The 19,716-nt window shown below is 56.7% G+C and overlaps 2 protein-coding genes across 2 annotated transcripts; both read right to left on the bottom strand.

Annotated features, from left to right (window-relative positions):
• Positions 1 to 293: 293 nt before the first annotated feature.
• On the bottom strand, positions 294 to 3,231 carry BSND (barttin CLCNK type accessory subunit beta). The gene is made up of 4 exons (XM_068405738.1): positions 3,055 to 3,231; positions 1,931 to 2,010; positions 1,318 to 1,566; positions 294 to 582 (listed from the first exon to the last, which is right to left on the bottom strand). Exons 1-4 carry the CDS (start codon positions 3,229 to 3,231, stop codon positions 294 to 296), a joined length of 795 nt encoding a protein of 264 aa, XP_068261839.1.
• A 1,576-nt stretch (positions 3,232 to 4,807) lies between these two features.
• On the bottom strand, positions 4,808 to 12,223 carry TMEM61 (transmembrane protein 61). The gene is made up of 3 exons (XM_068407151.1): positions 12,178 to 12,223; positions 7,192 to 7,602; positions 4,808 to 5,093 (listed from the first exon to the last, which is right to left on the bottom strand). The coding sequence occupies exons 2-3, from the start codon at positions 7,539 to 7,541 to the stop codon at positions 4,808 to 4,810; spliced, it is 636 nt and encodes a 211-aa protein (XP_068263252.1). The 5' UTR covers positions 7,542 to 7,602; positions 12,178 to 12,223.
• Between the last annotated feature and the right edge of the window lie 7,493 nt (positions 12,224 to 19,716).

Below are 19,716 nucleotides of genomic sequence, written 5' to 3'. Positions count from 1 at the left end.
TTCAAGCCGCAAAGCGAATCTTTTCCCTCCCTAAGGACGTTATTTAGCCCAGATCCTGCCCAGCCCGACGTATCTGTGCCCACCCGACGGGCTCCGGCGAGGGGGGCCGTGCTGCTGGCTCTCCCCTCTGCTGCGGGAACCTGGGGGGCAGGAGGTGGCGATGCTCCTGTCGGGCTCTGCGGGGCCGCAGCCTCCCGTGCGGCTGGGTGGGCGCGAGGGGCGCAGCCCCAGCCCCTCTCCTCCAGGCTGCAACGTCTGCGGGTCTGTGTCAAGCAGCCATCCTCTCCGGGAAATCAGTTTTCAGGCTCAAAAAGGCCGTTGCTGTCCTCGAGCAGAGCGTCCGGCCCCTCTCGGAGCCCGTAATAGAGGTCATCCTCCTCCCCGGTGCCCTTGTGGGGGGAACCGGGGTGCTCTCCCCCCGCCGGGGAGCTGGTCGGGGTGCAGCTGGAGCGGGTGGCAGACGGCGAGGGGGGTTGGCCCCGTGGCACGGGGCTGCCGGGCACGGAGCCCTCCAGCGACGGCGTGTCCATGTCCTCCAGGAGGGATGCCAGCGGTGCGTACCCAGGGCCCAGCCGGGGGGGCCTGCAGGGACAGAGAGGGCTGAGGTTACACTAAACACAGCTGGGATGGGGTTTCCCCCAGAGCTGGTGGCTGCTGGACCGGGCGCTGGGCTCGGCGTTGCTCAGCCAGCGTCCCAGCATCACCAGTCCCCTTGCTGGGTGTCTGGGGCACCCCGGGAGGGCCCTATCTCAGCCCCCAGTGCCTGTCTTTGTGGGGACAACCTGCCTGCCAGGTTCTTTCTCCTGCCTATGGGACAAGGTAGTGGCTGCGCTCACACCCCGGGGATAAAGCAGAGCGCCCTGTCCCAGCTGTAGCTGCGTTTTGGCAGAGGGGTGCCCGAGTCCTACGCCCTGAGGCTGCACGGTGACCCCCATCGCCTGCAAAGAGCTTTTGGGGTCTCCTGGACCAATGCATGGGCACCACACGAAGCACCTGGTTTGAGGGACCTGCACTGAGTGTCTCATTTCTGTCAAAGTCTGACCAGGAACTTGGGATTTATTGTGGTGAGGGACATTGTTTATATTTATAACATGAAATAAAAGCAAAATGTAAGTCACAACCAAAGGCAATCCAGATTTCTTCCTGATTTCACCCTGGTAAATAATTTGGGGGCTGAGACACCATCTGGGCTCTGGTGGGGCTGGGGGGCTGGGGTTGGTGCTGTGCACGCAGCAGACACCCCTCTGCCTCCTCTCCCTCCTCCCATGCCGGGGTCTGACACCCTCCCAGTTTCACCCCACATCCCACCAGTGCCACCCCGACCCCGCGGGCACCACGTACCCGCTGCGTGCCGCCGGCTCTCGGGGGGGATCTCCGGCATCCCCCAGCTCCCGGTGCACCTCCGCCCTGGCCTGCACGGCTGGCTGCGAGTAGCTGCGGGGTCTGGGCTGTGCCGTGGGTGGGAGCAGGGCCAAGCCCACCGCCTGCCCCTGGACCTGCTCGTAGGACGGCAGGCTCTTCTCGTCGGTGCTGGTGGCCTCGGCGTTGGGGCAGGGTGCAATCAAGCTGCGGGCCAAGGAGGAACGGGGTGTTGAACAGGACCTGGACCCCCGCGGAGCCAGGAGATGCTCGAGGACACGCACATGGGACTCCGTCAGGTGCTTTAGAGGCCACCGAGGCCACGCCAGCAGCAGAGCCAGTGGGCCCTCGCAGGGGGGTGTCCTCAGGGATGCAGATGGATGCTTTGCACCCCCCGGCATCGCCCAGGCTGCGGCCCCGGCGGGCCTCAGCCAGCCCTGGCCTCCCCCCCAGCCCCTGCTTGCCATGTTTTACTGCAGTGGGTGTAGTTGTCCCCGGTGCCCTTGTCCCCAGAGCACGCAGATAACCCCCCCACGAAAGGAAACGGGCAGCTGGTGGTGCTGGGACCTACCGGGTGTTCCCCTCCGGCAGCACGATGGGCTTGTGGTCCAGGAACCACTTGGCCTCGAGGTCCACAGGGATGAAGGTTATCTGGTGGAGAAAGAAAAGCAGAGCCCAGGGGGCTGCGCTGGGCATCTCGGGGACCCTCGGCCCTCATTGGTGGCGAAAAGGCTGGAGTGTCCCTCTTGGTTTTGTCGCAGCACATTTGGATGTCCTGCTTGGAAATGGGACTTTTGGGGGAGATCAGTAAGGGATTGAATGAACCCAGGGTGGCCCCGCTCTCAGAGCCTTGTCCCCAGTGGGGTCACGCGTGTCCCTGAGCCCGGGGGGGTCTCAGGGCTCGTGGAGGAGGTTGGTGGCCAGGGACAATGGCCAAGTGTGCCCTGTCCTTGAGCCCTGAGCACAGGGACAAAGCCACATCTCCCTCCTCGCCAGGGCTGAGCTCGGCTTTGGAGGGAGCTGGGGTTGGCTTCGTCCCAGTCCCGAGGGTCTCAGCCATCCTGGGGGTCCCATGCACCACCCCACATTTTGGGGTGCAGCCAAGCTGTTGCCGGGCCACCCTGCACCACTGAGATCGGTGCCACAGCCGCCGTCTCCTTGGGAAAAAAGCCTTTCCTGCCAGCTCGGTGTCCCGGGGCAGGGACGCGTGGCCGCCCTGCCGTGCCCTCTGCCAAGGAGACCGGCCGGTGGGGGCTGTGCCGGGGGGGCCGAGCCCGTCCGGACCTCCATGGCCACCACAGCCCCTTCTTTGAAGTGCTGGGAGCCCGCTGAGCTCCTGGCCCCCACGGGTGTGGGGAAGGGGCTGGTTTGGGGGGGCTTTGCATGGGAGAGATGAACAGGAGCTGATTTCCTTGGGCTTGTTCCCCGCTGCCTGCTCGACAGCAAAGCCCCAGGCTGGGGGGTGCAGGGGTACAGAGGGCGAGGGAGCAGGGCCGCATCCCGCAGGCATCAGCGGGGACCTGTAGCAGGGCACGAGCCTCCCAAACCAACGCTTCCCCCTCGGATCGCCCCAGCCAGCTTTCCCCTGTGATCTGCCCACGGATGGGGAAACTGAGGCACAGCCTGATGCTACACATCCACAGCAGCCAAAGCCCCCCAACCCAGCTGAGCCCTCGAGCCCCCCGAGGACCCTACCTTCGGGTAGCACTGGCACATGCTCCAGACGATGCCCACGGCTACGAGCAGGACGCCCAGGGCGCAGAAGGTGATGTAGATCTGGGGTTTTTCCACGCTCATGATGAACATTCCCGTCATCACCAGGAAGAACCCCAGGATGATGAACCCGTAGCGAAAGGTCTTCTCCTCGGCCATGGGCGCCGGGTGGGAGAGGCAGGGCAGGAGGGGAGATGCGGGGCAGCCCGTTTCCCTGCGGCCGCTGCCCGCCGAGCACACCTGCGGGGTGAGGCGAGGGGTGGATTCTTTCTCTGGAGGCTGCCAGGGGCTGAGGATCAGCCGCACGTTGAGCCCGGTCCTGCCCAGGGCTGAGCCAGCCAGTTTTTAACGGGTTTGTAATGAATGCAAACACCCACCCGCCGGTCACACTCCAGTGAAGCTGCCCGGCACGTGTCCGGGTAACCTTCCCTGCGGGCACGCGGGGCCGGACCCCACGCCCGGGCACGAGAGGGGGGCACGGCGGCACAGATGGGACCCGGCCAGCGGCTGGTGCCCGCGGGCCTTTTCCAGCCCTGGGGGCTGGAGCTGGACTTGGCCATAAATCGAAGCTGGCAGAGCCCCAAAATAAGGGGGACGCCAGGGCGCAGCGTGTGTTCAAGGGCTGCAGGAGGGGAGGAAGGAGCGATCCGGGGTCTTTTTGGAAGCAGGTGGGTTGGGAATAGCCCCCCATGTCAGTCGGGCCGGGTGCTGGGGAACCACCGGCGGGGCTGCCTCGGTGGGCAGCAGCCGGGGAAGGATGGAGCGGGGTCGGGGAGTGAGGACATCACATCTGCATGCCCCGTGTTTGCTTGAGATGGAGCAGGGGTGTGAGAAGGTGTCCCCTTCCCACCGCACACCTGACAGCCAGGCAGCAGCGGTGGCTTTAAGGAGCCTTCGATTTGTGCCTTTGTTTGTCTGCCCGCGTGGGAAAGCGTGTACCCGCTTTATGAAAAATAATATATTCTATTATAAATAATACGTTATATTTGGCTGTGGCTCTGCAGCCCTGCGGGTGTGCAGGGGCCCCCGGGCAGCCCGTGATTTCGGTGGGACGGAGCAGCCGGCAGCAGCCCCCGATGCAGCCGCTCTTTCCTCTGGCCAAGGCTGCAAACCCGCGCGTGGCGGGCGGGGAGCGGGGTGAGCCGCTCGGGTGCCTTTTGACAGGACACTGCCTGAAAGGCCAAGCGCCCCGGGATGCCCTGGGATACCCTGGGATGCCCCGAGCGCACGCACGAGCCACTGAACATCTCTAAAGTGAATGAAGCGAGGGGTGGGAGTCAGTGTGCGGGGAAGGCAGGTGGAAGGGATGGAGACACGGCTGGAAGGGGCGTTGGAAGGGCAGAGGAGCGAACGGGGCAGCACAGAGCTGCTTTGTCTCTGCCGGATTCCTCATCCCTTGCTGCAGCGTTTCTCACACAGCTCTCGCTCTGAGCGGGCAGCCCTGGCCTGATGTGAGCTCCGCAGGGGCGGTCAGAGCAGGAGTGCAAAGCATCTGCAACCAGCGGTGGTTTTATTAAAAACACCAAGGCTTTCACACACGCCAGTCACCCCAAACGCATCACCCACGGGACCCACAACCCCGACAGCCCCGCACCGCTCGCTGGGAAAGCCAGACGGACCCCTCCGCCTCCCCGCTGCTCGCCCACCCTCCTCTCACCCCGGCAATGGAAGGGGCTCGGTTTAAAGACGAGGGACTGGGCAGCCACCCGCAGAGTCCCGGCCCCCCGCTGCCAGTTCAGACACCCCGGACGCTGATGTTTTCGTAGCTGGGGGGAGGCGTTTCCTGCGGCTCCCCGGGGTGCTGGGTCTCCAGCCAGGACGGGCTGGGGCGGAACAAGGCGCTGTCGGAGGAGCTGCGCCGGCGGCCGCCTTGCCAGCTCTCGTCCTCCTCCAGGTAGCTGTACAGGGGCGGCGTGAGCTCCTCCTTCCTCCCCCGGGGCTGGACGTAGGCTGGGGCACCGTGGGCAGGTCTGCAGGTCAGGGCTTCTTCGTAGGTGGGGATGGTGCTGGCATCCCAGGTGCTGCGAGGGAAGAAGAAGAAAGCCAGCAGCACACCCCATCAACAGGAACATCCCAGAACCAAACAGGAGCATCCCAGCACCAAACAACTGGAGCACCCCAGCACTCAACAACCGGAGCACCCCAGCACGCAACAACCAGAGCATCCCAGCACCCATCAACTGGAGCATCCCAGCACCAAACAACTGGAGCATCCCAGCACCAAACAACTGGAGCATCCCAGCACCTAACACCCAGAGCATCCCAGCACCCAACAACCGGAGCATCCCAGCACCCAACAACCGGAGCATCCCAGCACCCAACAACCGGAGCATCCCAGCACCCAACAACTGGAGCACCCCAGCACCCAACAACCAGAGCATCCCAGCACCAAACAACCAGAGCATCCCAGCGCCCAACAACCGGAGCATCCCAGCGCCCAACAACCGGAGCATCCCAGCACCCAACAACTGGAGCACACCAGCACCCATCAACTGGAGCATCCCAGAACCAAACAACTAGAGCACACCAGTACTCATCAACTGGAGCATCCCTGTGCCCCGTCAACCAGAGCCATCCCAGTGCCCCATCAATTGGAGCATCCCAGCACCCATCAACCCCATCAGCTGGAGAATCCCTGAGCTGCTTCCCACAGGCAGGAGCACATCCTCGTCATCTGCCTACCCCCAAACTCACCCCCCGAAGCACAGAGGCTGCCGCCAGCCGAGTGAGCGGTCTGGCACAAGCGGCCGGGTGAGATCCAGGCGTTCTGGTTCAACGCAGTCGCACCCCACCCTCGTGCCTGCCGGAGCCCTCCACGCACCGGCCAAGCCTGGTGCCACTTCCAGCAGCGCTTTGCTGAGCAAACACGGCTTGTGTACAGGGAAAACCTCCGCCCAACCTTTGCCCGGTGTATGGCCTCGCTCGGCACCCTACGAAACGGGGCAGCCCCAGAGACAGGGAGGCTTTGAAAGCGACCCACTGTCCGCTTGCTTTTGCAGATGACAACCCAGCGAGGCATGCTCGGGGAGGCTGTGAGCGTCGGAGGGGCAACGCGGGGGCAATGCCGACCCACGCAGCACGGGAGCCCGGAGCTCAGGGAAGGGGATGTTCCCCAGGGGGGACACAGCAAAGCTCTCCATGGGAGGAGGAAACCCCCCCAGACTGCCCAGACCAGCTCACGGTCTCACCCCGAGATACTCAGTTGGGCACCGAAACCCCCAGAGAACCGGGAACGTGCCTCCTGCCCTGGCTGAATTGTTATGGTTTTATGTTCTTAAGAGTTTCTTTTAGTGCTGCTTTTCCCCAGAGCCCGATTTAAGCTGGAGCCAAGATCTTTGCTGTGACCCCATAAAACAGCACTGGGAAGGGCCGCCTGGCTCGGCTTCCACAGCAGTCTCTGGAAAAAAAAAAACAACCCTTTTTATCAAAAAACTTTCAAATCAAGAAGTGGGAACGAATCTCAGGCTCACACAGGAAGAGTCTGGGGACCCGACAAGCAGCAGTGGTGTTTGGGATGGGGCGAAGGGTCTTCCCACACCCCAAAACAGGCATGACAGAAGGATCCTCTGCCTACACTCCCATCTCAATGCCAATCCAAGGATTATTTTCCTTCTTTTTTTCCTTTTAACCCCCTTTTAACACAGATTTTGCTTCCATTAAAGACGGCATAAGCCCCCTCATCCTTATAGGGCGGTGCAGACCTGTGGCACCAGGGAAGGTTTCAACAGCCAGAGGTCTGGGTGACCCCCCATCCCCAAATCCAGAAAACCAATGTGGTGTTCTGCTCGGTGGCTCTGTTAAGGAGATGCGGCTAGTGATGGCCCCGCAGGGCAAGGAGAGCCGTCTGCGGCTGAGCCAGCCGCAGGAGCAGCCAGCGTGGGCACGGAGGGTGCCTGCAGGGATGGGGGATGAGGGGACTTGGGGTGACACTGATCAGGAAGAGCTTCTGCTCAGGGAGCAGGAGGAGAGCACAGGATGGGGTCAGAGCAGCGTGGTGCCATTACTGCTCATCTGAGCTCACCCACGAGCAAGCCTGAGAGCAGGCTTAGGTACACGGGACCGTCAAACCCACCCTCGACTCCTTCCCACCCAAGTGCCGTGTGGGGACGTGGCACCCACCTGCAGTTCCACTTCTCCAGGGGCTCCGCGGTGAAGTACTGCAGGTCCCTGGGGAAATGGTACTGGTAGCGGCGGGAGACCACCCTGGTGTTGGCTTTCACGGACCAGAGGAGCCCGAAGAGGAGGAGGATGCCGCCGATGCCGCAGCAGAAGAAGCTGACGGAGCGGAGCAGGGTGCTGGAGGAGGAGCCAGGAACCGCCTCGGCTTCCCGGGGAGGCAGGAGGCGAGCCCCGCTGCTGGCCGCCGTGCCCACCTCCCCATCACTCCACCAGGCAAAGCACAGCGTCCCCGTCACCAGCAGCACGGCCCCAGTGATGGTCACGCCGTAGCGTAAAGAGGTGGCTGCCATCCTTCCAGAGGAGGTTCTAGGAGGGGAGAAGAGTGAGACAGGGCATGAGAGAGCCCACGTCCTGCAAGACAAGAAAGGCACCAGGTTTAAATGGCACACAGTCATGGAAGAAGACACACCAGAGGAGAAAGCCACTGAGCTAGGACCTCTCTGGGGGTTGCACACTCTTCAGCTACTTATTATTAGAATCATAGAGTTGTTAAGGTTGGAAAAGACCTAAAAGATCATCAAGTCCAACCATTGACCCAATGCCACCATGCCCGCTAAACCATGTCCTGAAGCACCACATCTAGATGTTTTTTGAACACCTCCAAGGATGGTGACTCCACCACCTCCCTGGGCAGCCTGTTCCAATGCCTAATGACTCTTCCAGTGAAGAAATTCTTCCTAAGATCCAGCCTGAACCTCCCCTGGCGTAACTTGAGGCCATTTCCTCTCGTCCTTCTTGATCACGAGAAGGGGTATTTCTACCATCTCAGATGGGAAGCCCATGTGCAGAGCGAAGTCAGCCGCCAGTTTGGACCCATAAATCTCCCAACAACCTCGTAAAAACATCCTTATTTTCAAGAAATGACCCAGCGCTCCCATGGAGACAGGATGGAAACCCCGTCCAGGGGAGCTACAGAGGCGGCTCCAGGGTCTTGCACAGCTCTTGTCTTTGGGGTTTATTCCAGACTTCCTCCCAAGCGCGGAGGAACGCCAGCTGGGTTTCTGATCAAAGCAAGGCTTATGGAAGAGGTTAGGGAGGGCGACATAAATTCAAGATGTCATCGTTTCCGAATTATCAACGCACACATTTTCTCCTCTGAAACTGGAGGTAAATCAGGCCTGCGGTGACAGTAGGTGTCTGGCATCACTGCTCGAAAGCCCGCAGGCCAGGGGATTCGGGGCTGCACTGCCTCTTGCTTTCTCACAGAAAAGGGCCAAGTACCATCTCTGAAAGCCACAGAGATGCTATTTCAGATGCTGGCAACGCAGGGTACCTCATCTGGGGATGGCTCCCAAGACGCCAAGCAAGTGGGGACCCCAAAGAGCTTTCCCATGACTGATGGAGCCCACAATAGCTGCGCTCCCCACCGCAACCAAGCTTGGAGCAAGGATGGGAGCAGGAATCACTCTGTATCTCTGTTAAAAGTCAGGACTGTTCTGGATACAAGCTAAACCCTCGGAGAGGGTATGACCTACTGCTGAAGCAGGTGTTTCTGCTATGCTGGTCAGGGGGGGTTGAGGCAACAGACCACGGAGATCTATGATGCTCTTGCTGACCCAGCTATGATGTCCCATTTCGAGACACTCCAGAAGCACAGAGGGGCTTCAGTTCGTTTTGAAGGTGGGGTAAATACCCTGGTGCTGGAAAAGTCTGCTCAGTCTTCATCCAAAGGAGCTTTTGCACATCAAATCTTGCTCCCCTGGCTCAGCTCCGGCGCACACCTTCTCAGCTCCCTGGCATGATCAATCCCACAGTTGTTATCAACCACCTTCGCCATCCCTATCAGGGTGGTTTGGAGTTGGTTTGACTACCAAAGAGATGAGGCAGTGCCACATATTCCTGCTGGGTGGCACTTCTCAGCTCAATGTCACATGCTGAGAGCAAGCGCCCTTCCCCAGCGCAGGAAAATTTGGGGAGTGGGAGCTGGTTTCTAATCTCTGAGGCTCCCACTTTGCTTCCTCCAGCAAACAACAAGCATCTGCTCTGGGCTTGGGGATCCCCAGTCCCCAATTAACCAAACAGCACCAGCAACTGGTAAGGCAGAGAGGTCCCACCACATCCTCTCTGGCCTTGCTCACTGCCCAGCAAGAAGATGCAGGTTCAGCTCCCACTGCTTGATGAACAAAAAGCTTTGAAACATGTGGGAATGAAGCACCAGCACCCCCTGACATATTCAGTCCTGGGTGACTCCTCTGCAAGGGCTTCTCGCGGTGGCAGTGCCAGTGGAGAGCCTGCACACTGGGGGCTGTCCAGGACGGAGATGTGGCTCAAGCACAGAGGTGGATGGAGAGCTGGGTGACCCATGCTCAGCCCCCACCTCTGCCTTCATCACTTTGCCTGTATGTCAGTAAAATGAAGATAAACCGGTGGCTTCGGTCTCCATTCCTCCAGGCAGGGCTCTCCTCCTACAGCAGGGACTCAGATTGTACCCTGAGATGTGGAAGGGCCAAGCCAGACCTACGGAGGGAGCAGAAGTCCAGCACAGACTCAGTGTGACCAAGGGCAGGTGGAATTACATTATTTCAAGCCATTACTTATCAGATGGGCCCACTAAATGGAAAGTCAAATTACTTCGTAGTGAAAGAAACACCACCTGATCTAATCTACCCTTAATGAAGAAATCCGATGAGAAGTGGGATTTAGGAAACCGGCAGGAAGGTTGCAGGACTGGGAGCTCCGACAACATGCTCTGGCTCTCGTCCCACGATCATGAGCCCGAATCACCGCCCGGGTGGGCAGTGGCCAGTGGTCCCACCAGCAGCTGCAGCCACCCGCCGGGAAGGAGGTGGTGTTTCTGGGCTGAGAGGAGGCAGAGCTTCCCCCCATAACGAGGGGACATGTTTAGATGTTCCCTCCTGAATGGCAGAGGCTTGGCTGAACTGAGACAAAGAAGGGACTGACAGAGACTGGTTAGAGATGCTATCAGGGATCAGCATCCTCCAACTCACCACCGAACACGAGCAGGACACAGCAGACGAGCTGGGCTTAGGTTGCCTTGCAGCAGTAGATGCTCAGGAGAGCGCAAGGACTCTGCTGACCCATGAATCCAGCTCCTTTTGAGAGCATCGCATTTTCCTGGAAAATTTTCAGCCAATATTATTTGAAAAAAAAAAAACAAACTAGAAAACCCAAGAACCCAAAAGCCCTACAGCAAAACTCTCGATCCAACTGCATGGAAATGACAGGTCGCTCTGCACTGAAAGCCTGGACTGAAACAGCACCGAGAGCTGAAATGTTCAGCTCCCGCAGTGAACACTCTCCTCGTTTTGGGGTCAGCCTGGTGAGGTCTGGGAGACGCTGTGATTCCCCTGGTGAGGTCTGGGAGATGCTGTGTTTCCCCTGGTGAGGTTTGGGAGATGCTGCAATTTCCCTGGTGAGGTTTGGGAGATGCTGCGATGCCCCTGGTGAGGTTTGGGAGATGCTGCGATTCCCCTGGGGGGGTCTGGGAGATGCTTCGATTCCCCTGGTGAGGTCTGGGAGATGCTGCGACTCCCCTGGGGGGGTCTGGGAGATGCTGAGATTCCCCTGGGGGGGTCTGGGAGATGCTGAGATTCCCCTGGTGAGGTCTGAGAGATGCTGTGACTCCCCTGCCCGGGCATGGGGAATTTTACAGCCCCCAGCACCAAGCACATCTGGCAGCGCTGGCAGCAAGGGGGAGGCGGACGTGAAGGGAAGGCGGAGAGCCTCTGGCAGGTGACGGATTGACGGCTTGAGAGAATAAACTCTTCTCTCTTGACAAAACCTGCACAGCGCGGGGAGCAACACTAAATCTCCTCCAGCCCACCCGGCACGTGCTCCTGCAGCGTGTGTGCGGGGGCTGCTCTTCCGTGCTGGGTGACATTGCCATCGCACCATCCCCTTGCCAAACCCCGTCCCAGGTTCGCACGGCTCTCCTGAGCCTCTTTAAAAGACCCACAATGTTTTTCCCAGTGCACCAACCGCTGGAAGAAGAGGCCAAAGGAGCAGGGGTGGGAAGCAAGGCGTGGTGCTGGGGCAGGACCCGAGCCCCCGCTGCCCAAACCTGCTCCTGGCTCCACTCCCGGGGCACTCAGCATCCCACACATCAGGGCTCCTGGTGAGCGCTTCCAGCGCAGGCTCCCAGAGAGGGGCTGCCCCTCCAAAGACGGCAATTGCTGGCTCCCAGACACCCGTCTCCACCCACCGAGCCACCCCGACATTTTGTTCTGCCCCGTCTCCTCCTTTGACCTGCTCTGAAACAGTCTTTCCAGGGAAACAGATTTGCACGTTGCACGGACAAGCAGATACGGATGTTAATAGTTTACATAGTTCCAGTAAGATGCTGAGAATAGCAGCCCCCATATAAAGTTATGCAGATGGTGATTCACGGGGTCTACCGAGCATTACTCAGAAAAACACTCTTTTCCATCCGCACAAGAAACGAAAAGAGTTTTGAACCTCTCCCACCGCCACGGAGCAGAAGCCCACGTCCACACCGGCACGTCCAGCCTGTCCTTCCACATCGCGCGGGCTGGAGACCTTTAACCACGCGCAGACGTGCCAAGAGAGACGCGCCGGACGCGAGCGTGTCATTAGGGAGATGCCTTCCTGCCTTTATCGGTTTGCTGTTACCATCATTATCATCATTACCATTAGTCAGGGGGTTGGTACCATCCAAACCATAGCAATAACGAAGCTTTTGCAGGAGCACCGAGAAGCCCTGCCGCTGCCAGCCCCCGAACGCAGGTTCCGAGCGAGGGGAGCCCTCGCGGAGCGATCACCTGCATCCCCCAGCCCCGCCGCCCCGGTCCCCTCCGTGGCCGCCCCGCGGCGGCGATGCCCGAGCCCGACGGCCGCCCTAGAGAAGCGGCTGGCACCCGGCGGCACCCCGGGGACCCCTCCCCGCCGCCCCCGCCGCCTCTCCCTGGTGGGGGGGGTCCGTGTCCCCGGCCCCGCCGCCGTACTCACCCGCCGCCGCCAGCCCCGCTCCGGCCGAGCGGCGGCTCCCGGGGAGCCCGGCCCGCGGGGCGGGCGGGGCCGGGGCGGGCGGGGCGGGGCTCGGAGCGCTGCGGGGGGCCCGGCCCGGCTCGGTCTGCCCCGGGACAACAGAAAAAGAGATAAATAAAGGAAAAGGCAAAGGGACACACACACACACACACACACACACCCCCCCGGGAGAAAGGGATGCTGAGGGGAGACCTTCTCGCTCCCTACAACTGCCTGAAAGGAGGGTGCAGAGAGGTGGGGTCGGTCTCTTCTACCAGGTAACAAGCGATAGGACAAGAGGAAACGGCCCCAAGTTGTGCCAGGGGAGGTTTAGATTGGATATCAGGAAATTTCTTCACCGAAAGGGTTGTCGAGCATTGAAACAGGCTGCCCAGGGCAGTGGTGGAGTCACCATCCCTGGAGGGATTTAAAAGACAAGTAGATGTGGTGCTTAGGGACATGGGTTAGTGGTGGGCTTGGCAGTGCTGGGTTAACAGTTGGACTCGATGATCTTAAAGGTCCTTTCCAACCAAATGATTCTGTGATTCTATGAGGTGGCTGGCTGGGGGAATCTCGCGGTCCGTGGGTGCTGGGAGGGAAGGTGGGTACGGCTGGAAGGGCCCCGGCTGCGTTGGGTTGAGCGGCGGTGGGTAAACTCAGCTGGGGCAGCACTGCCCGTGCTGCTGAGGGATGGGGAGCACGGGGCCCGGCCCCCCCGGGGCGCAGGGGTCAGGGAACGGAGATATCAGGGACCTGGAGAGAGCTTCGGGCTGAGATGAGAGGTACCCTGTGGCTGGGACACATGGGCACCACTACCCTACGCGTGGGACCCGCTGTCCAATGGGTGGGACACCCACGCTGCAGCACGGGGGGATCTCTGCCACAAGCTGGCTTGGTGACCACTTCAGTTCTCCTCACCTCTCTGTCTCCATCACAGAGGAGCATGGGGCAGGGGTCCTTGAACCCCAAGGTCCAATCCCTGACAACAAATCCCAGGTGTCCTCCAAACACTGTGATCCTCACTCCTCAACAGGACAGAGTTTGGCCCTGAGGATCCTGGGAGAGAACATCTGGACTCCTCTGTCGCAGATACACCGGTGGTGAGCTCTTGTATTGCCAGTGCCTGCCATCCATGAGTGACGTGGGCACTGTGAATCACCAGTTCCCCTACTGAAGGACAATGAGACATCTTCCATTAAAGGACATGAGCTCATTACCTGCTCAGATATGATATTTAACTGAAATTTGATTGTCATATGGCTTCTGAAGCACTTCAAGGCAGTGTTACTGCACGGCTCTGTGTGTACTTGCTAGCACAGAGCTACAGGGAGTGAAGTGGCTCAGTGCTTTGGCCTTTGGGTCCTCCAGCCCCATAACCAGGTGGGATCTTCTGTCTTCCCCTGACAGCTGCCTACAGGCAGACACAAACCCATGCAAACATTTCACAAGAGGGTGGAGTGTGCCCACCACAGAAGAGTGCCAGCCCCTCTGCCTGCTTAGCAGCACCTTGGCCACACTTCGCCTTCCCTCCCTGAGAACTTTTCCTGCTGGTGGACAAGGTGCTGCAACACATCACGGGGCACGGGCAAAGGGCTTCTCCAGAATAAAGGCAGAATATCTGGGCAAAATCTGTAAAACATCCCGTGCACGGTGAAACCGCGTTGGAGAAAAGAAGAAGTTATAAAAGACAGTTACAGCCCCTGCAAGAACAGGAACAAAGGAGGAACGGAGAAAGAGAGATTGTTCCAGTAATTGCCTCCTCCAGGTAAGGATGCTGTGCCTGATCAACTCTGCTGGCACGGAAAAGTGCTGCTTTGTGATTCACCGTTCACCACATTTTGCTGCTGCAGCAAATCACATGTAAAACAGTGTATTTCACTGCATAATCAGGCTAAATAAATTCGCATTTTCAATACCTCTGTGTGTGTGTGTGTGTGTGTGTGCGCACATGCACGCACCTTCTGCCCCATCGCGTCAAGGCGGCTGATACCAGAGCACCAAGTCAAGAGTAAATTTGGGTGCACCAGGGCACCAAGCCCAGAGAAAAGGAGCCCAGGCCAAGCTGCCAAGCTGCTAAGGGGCTACAGCACGCAGCCACGAGGATGGGCAGATGGGAAGGTGTTCCTGCACCCAGCACACATAAAGCAAGGGAGAAACCTCCTGCTGTTCATCTTTGCCTTAATTTGCATCTTCTTAAAATGCCTAATTAGCTGTGTTAGTTGATATACAGGCTCAGGCACTCCTACCTAATCCAGTAAGTAAATCAAGGCATTGAAAATATTTGTCCTACATCTTCAAACGATGCGATTTTCACCCGTGTCCTCCGGTTGGTTTTGGGTTGAACCTGCAGCTGGCCATTTCGTGGTTCTGCTCTATGGGCAGCTGGAGGGTTTGGGACTACTTGTTCTTGCTCTCCAGCAGGAAAAGCCCAGCATTTGGATGTGAAATGTGATCATCCCCCTGACCACAAAGCGGTGGTTGTTTGCTGTGGCCAGGTTCACCAAGAAGTACTCTTTGTGTGGACAGCTATTCTTTTTGCCCTGAGACTTCATTGACTGCAAAAGCCCGTTTTGTACATAATATACCTTATTGTTTAGTTCCAGTGGCTTTTACTGGATTTGAATTCTAACAGAAGAGCAAGAGGTGTATAAACTACATTCAGCTCCATCACTTGTTTAATACCAGTTTCTGAAGTGGTTTCTGCACTAGCTGTGTCCATCACCTAGCAAGCCTCTGGACCCAAAGCCTCGGAGTGTTTTAAAGCTTAACAGTGTGCTAACCTGACCGTAACAGTGTCCTAACCAGCAGTTTGTAAAGCTGCACCATGCTGAGGAACGTGGCTGTGGTGGGAAGTCCTGGGAAGGGAGAAGTACCGATACCCTCATCCACAGAGAGCTTTATGGATGAGCAACGATCTCAAATTCTTTCTGCTCTTCCTTCAGGACTTGTATTAGTATGGGAGGACCAGGCTGACACGCTACCTCCTGTTGAGGCTGTTGTGTAGATAAAGGGGCATGGTAAAGCTCTGGGTTTCCTGCAAGGGAAATTTCTGTGTTGCAAATGGGGACAGTAAGAGCTTCCTAGGAGCTTTCCACCAAAATCTGCAAAGGATTTGAAATTCACTTAAAAAGGGGTGGAGGAAAGAAAGAGTTAAACGCTGACAACTCTGCTCAATCTTTAGTCAGGCAAAACTTTTCGTGAGCTCCTGGAGATTTTTGCCTTAGGGAGGGCCTGTGTGCTCTGCACATTTCAGGTCTGAGCTTCTTTCTCTGGGAAGGAACACAACCGTCGTGCTAACTCGTGTGTAACCCACCACCCCGCACGTTTTACACGCTGCAGATGCTGCAGCTCTGCTAGAGCATGAGCTGCCATTTGGGTCACGGTGAAGACACATCGATTTTCAGCCTTGTAGGCTCCTCAGTCAGGCTTGATCCCGGTCATGAGTGCCTCATCACACCTGAGCGGAGAGCTAGCAACGATCCGCGCTGGCTGCTGAAACACGCCAGTGTTAGCTCTGCTGCACACGTTGAATAGCTGAGGCTGGAGCTCCTGTGTAGCCTTGATCCCAGATCCTGACGATCAAAAAAGTAGCAAGCACTTATAATCAAAGACAAAACTGGCTAAATTTGCTTTCAGCAAACTCAGCATTACATGGGATGAACTCCAGCTACCCTGACATCCCTGAGACCCTGTGCAGTCTTCATGTCTGTGCTGCGCTCAGCTATTAAATGTCTCCAGGGAGCAGTTAATGGTGTGGGTTTTTTTTTATTTTCAGCACAGAAATGCAAAAAAGAGAAGCTTAAAAGCAGCATTAATATGGATTTTTAGAAGAAGGATAGAGCAGACAACTAGCTCCTCTTGTTGCCGCTATGTGTGGAGCCACAAGGAAGCCCTCGGTGTCCAACACACAGCGGTCCCAGATGCTCCACAGCTGGTTTTCCAGTGCCCCCTGCATTGTCTCACTGCCTGGCTGGGCATCAGGCTGCCCACAAGCGCTTGCTTACATCGGTGTGGTGTGCTGGGAGGTGGCTGGGGGATATTATGCTGCCAGCAAACCGCACAAAGCTTTTGTTGCAGGCATGACAGCCTGAGGAGATATGCAAGGTATGGCTGAAAGGAGAGGGAGGACCTTTTATTAGTCTGAGGGATATATAGCTGGGGAAAAAAATGAACACACTTTGAGGCACAAAAGCCCTTCTGCAGGTCAGAGTATTTGGGGCAGCACCTGGTGTCTGCGGGTTACAGGTGCTGAGGCGCCTGGGAAAGGTGCTGTGCTGCTTACACCAGCTTAGCAGGTAGGTGTTGTTCAGCTTGCTTCTCTTTTCTCCATGCCGTGTGGTTTCCGTTTCAAACGGCAAACATCACTCTCTCCCTTCCAGTGGCAGTGATGTTGCTCTGGCTGTACTGCTGTGCCCAAAATCTTGTCAAAGCTTCTCTGCAGTGTCGTCTATTGACCTAGTAAAAGCTGTCACTTCTGCCTGCACACCTTGCCTCGCTCTTAACCTGGAACATTTACATCTTCTTTCCCAAGGTTCTAGGTAAAATTTTGAAGTCCTGCAAAAATGACAAGAGGTGAGGCTGGGAAATAAAGGGCTGCAACTTTTCGGTAGTGGCATTAGAAGTGTCAGAGCCAGGCTGACCGCGGATATCAACACTCGTCTCCAGTGAAACCAACAGCAGTGCCATGGCTCCCTCAACGGTGAATTTGGCTCGCACTCCAATTAGCTCTGTAGTTTGAGGCTCTGTGGAGACCCCAATCCAAACATGTTCTGCTTTACTCCTGAAAGAAACAGCAGTAGCAGAAGCTTTCTCCTATGGAGGTGTAGGAGCAGGTTCCTCCTCTCTCTTCCCTCAATGAGTCAGAGAAAAACAGACCCTACACCGGCCTGGGAGGAAGAGAAGGACATGAAGGTGAGTAACAGATGGGTATAAAGGTGCATGTGAAGAAACAGATGGAAGACATCGCCTGATTTACTTACCTTCAGACTGAAAAAAAAGGTCTCTATCTCCCATACCCAGCTGACTTACCATCAGCATCTCAGGCTCTGGGAGGCCCTCAGAAAAAGCGCCCGTAAGAAGTAGCAGCCCTGAGACAGAGACCTGCCATCCCTGATGGAGAACGTTGCCTTCTGGGCTTGACCTCTCGGTGAAGTCTTCCGGGGCCCAGAGAGTTAATCTTTCTCCCCAAAATGTACCTGTCCTTTCCTTAGCTAGGAGCTAGGCTGGCTACTCATTTGAGAGAGTGTAGTTTCACTTCCCCGGAGGTATAAATACTGTGCCAAGAAACTGCCAGCTCTCGTTGGCGGGTGACTCCTTGCCTCCCAGAGGGAGGAAACTCTCCTCCCTCGGTGATTCACTGTGCCACTTCCAGCTGGAGGGAGAGCTCATCCCAGCCCTCTAATCTGCATCAGTCTGGATGTGAATGGACACCTCAGTGCAATGAGTTCAGAGCTTGTTACAGGCTCTCAGCTGATACTAGAGATAATGGTAATTAACCACTCTGGGATGACAATGGTTTATTGCTGGCTGATCTCGCGATGCTTTTCTTAAGCATTTGGTAAAGAAATGTGCCTTGCCAAGGATGGAGAGGGCAGAAGGAGACAGAAAGCAGATGTGTGAGTCTACAGCTCAGCATGCAAGGCTTGAGAAGAGCGCCTGGGTTTTAAAGTGAGCTGCAGACACGATCTGTGCCTTTACCCATTCTCAGATCTGTTTTGGGAGTCACAGGATTTCTGTGTGTGGGTAGGGAAAGGCCACTGCTCCCCATCGGCGCAGTTCGGCAGCCACCACATTTCTGCACTTGCAAGAGGTACAAAAATATTGGGTTTTGATTGTGTCAGGAGGTACTGGAATTGCTGTCTCATTTTACGAGGTATTCCTACCTGAATTTTACAGGAATCTCTTGTATTAAAGGAGACTGAGTGATCACACCCTCATCACCTTTGCCTGCAGAGACCTTTGCCAATCACTTATTTGCAGGGGTGAGGACCAGTCTCTTTATTCAGTCCTCAGTCTGAAAGTGTTGTGTATCTCTGTGAGATGCTCCACATGCGGGAGCACGTCTTGTCCCTCTCGATAGAAAGGGGCAGGAACCTCTTCTCAAAGCCTCCAGCTTCCTTCTGCTCAGCTCCACACAGGTGGGAGTCGCTTCCCAACGTGGACTGCCACAAAAGCCCATCTGCTGTCAAAAGGAGCGACTTGGAGGGAAGTAAAATGGCTTCACAGATACAGTCAGGCAGCTTCTGACCTGATTTTATACTGAGTTTTCTAGTGAGAAAGGGGCATTTGTAGTTTATCAGCAGAGCACTGAACCATATGAAATACGCCTCCATTCCTCTTCAATAAGACTAATGCAGTTCCTTATTATTGGAACAATGGTATATTTTTGTCATCCTTAATTATTAACTTATCTGGCTGCGATTGCTTCGCTCATGAAAAGGATACACTAGGTAACTATAATAGCTATGCAGCTCTTACATAACCAACATTTTAAACTCTTCTTTTTCAGCCCTTCTTTTCCTTTCTCGCTTTGCTTACAGCTTCTCTATTTTTCTTTGGCATAGGTAAGTAAACCCAAAGGGCGAGATCCTCCAGTTACACTGATGTTTTTGGAGCATGGCCTGGAGTTTTACCAGTTTACATCATCTGGGAGTGGGCCCATGAAATTTTTAAAAGGTTGAAATAAATGAAAGCAGACAGGTGACGGAGTGACAGCACCAGACGGAGAGAATGGTGACGGCCAAGGCAGCGAAAGCCTTCACTTTATTTGGAGGAAAAGGGCCCGCAAGTACATCTGGTACCGGGAGACTAAACACACATGCAGATCTGCTGGGAGCTCAAAAGGGGAGAAAAATGTGGCCTGTAGAGAAAAATAACTCCCAGTGTTTTCCTCTGGTGACATTGGCAAGCCTTCACCGTCATGTTAGCCCCGAGTGCTTTTTGCATGTTCCCACAGCATTTGCCACTCCAGGCAGGAGGAGGCTGGCCGCAAACGATGGGAGAAGGTCATCACCAGCTGTGGTTCGCAACTGTCTTCACGACAAAGTTCACCCTGGGCACCTTGGAGGCCACTGGCACATGTGTCCATTATATCATGAGTCTGAAATAATATATTTATTGTCTTTCAGTGCCTGCAGCTCCTTGCTGATGCCCAGCGCAGTTGGTGTCTCCAGGATCTCACCGATGGAAGGAGACAGGGGACCATCACTGCTTCCCCGACTGCTGCCCCTCCTCACTCTCAGACAGCCCCAGGCCAACTGATGGTTGCCACCAGCTCGCTCTCCTCCCCTGCTCACCCATGAGGACTGTGGCCTCCCACGGTTCGCAGTTTCGGTGCTGGATCCCCAGGTTCTTCAGCAACCAGCTCACCATGCCTGCTACCTTGCCACAGCCGTCCCGTTTTTGCTGCTGAGGACACTGGCCCCAGTGACAATGAAGGGAGGGCTGAATTCCTTTCCCAGCCCGGCTCGCTGTTTTGACAAGTGATTCTTTTTATAAATCCCAGACAGTGTGTCTTTTCAC

The sequence above is a fragment of the Nyctibius grandis genome, chromosome 8, assembly GCF_013368605.1.
Source record: "Nyctibius grandis isolate bNycGra1 chromosome 8, bNycGra1.pri, whole genome shotgun sequence".
Lineage (NCBI taxonomy): Eukaryota > Metazoa > Chordata > Aves > Nyctibiiformes > Nyctibiidae > Nyctibius > Nyctibius grandis.
This window is presented reverse-complemented; position numbering and strand designations above follow the sequence as displayed.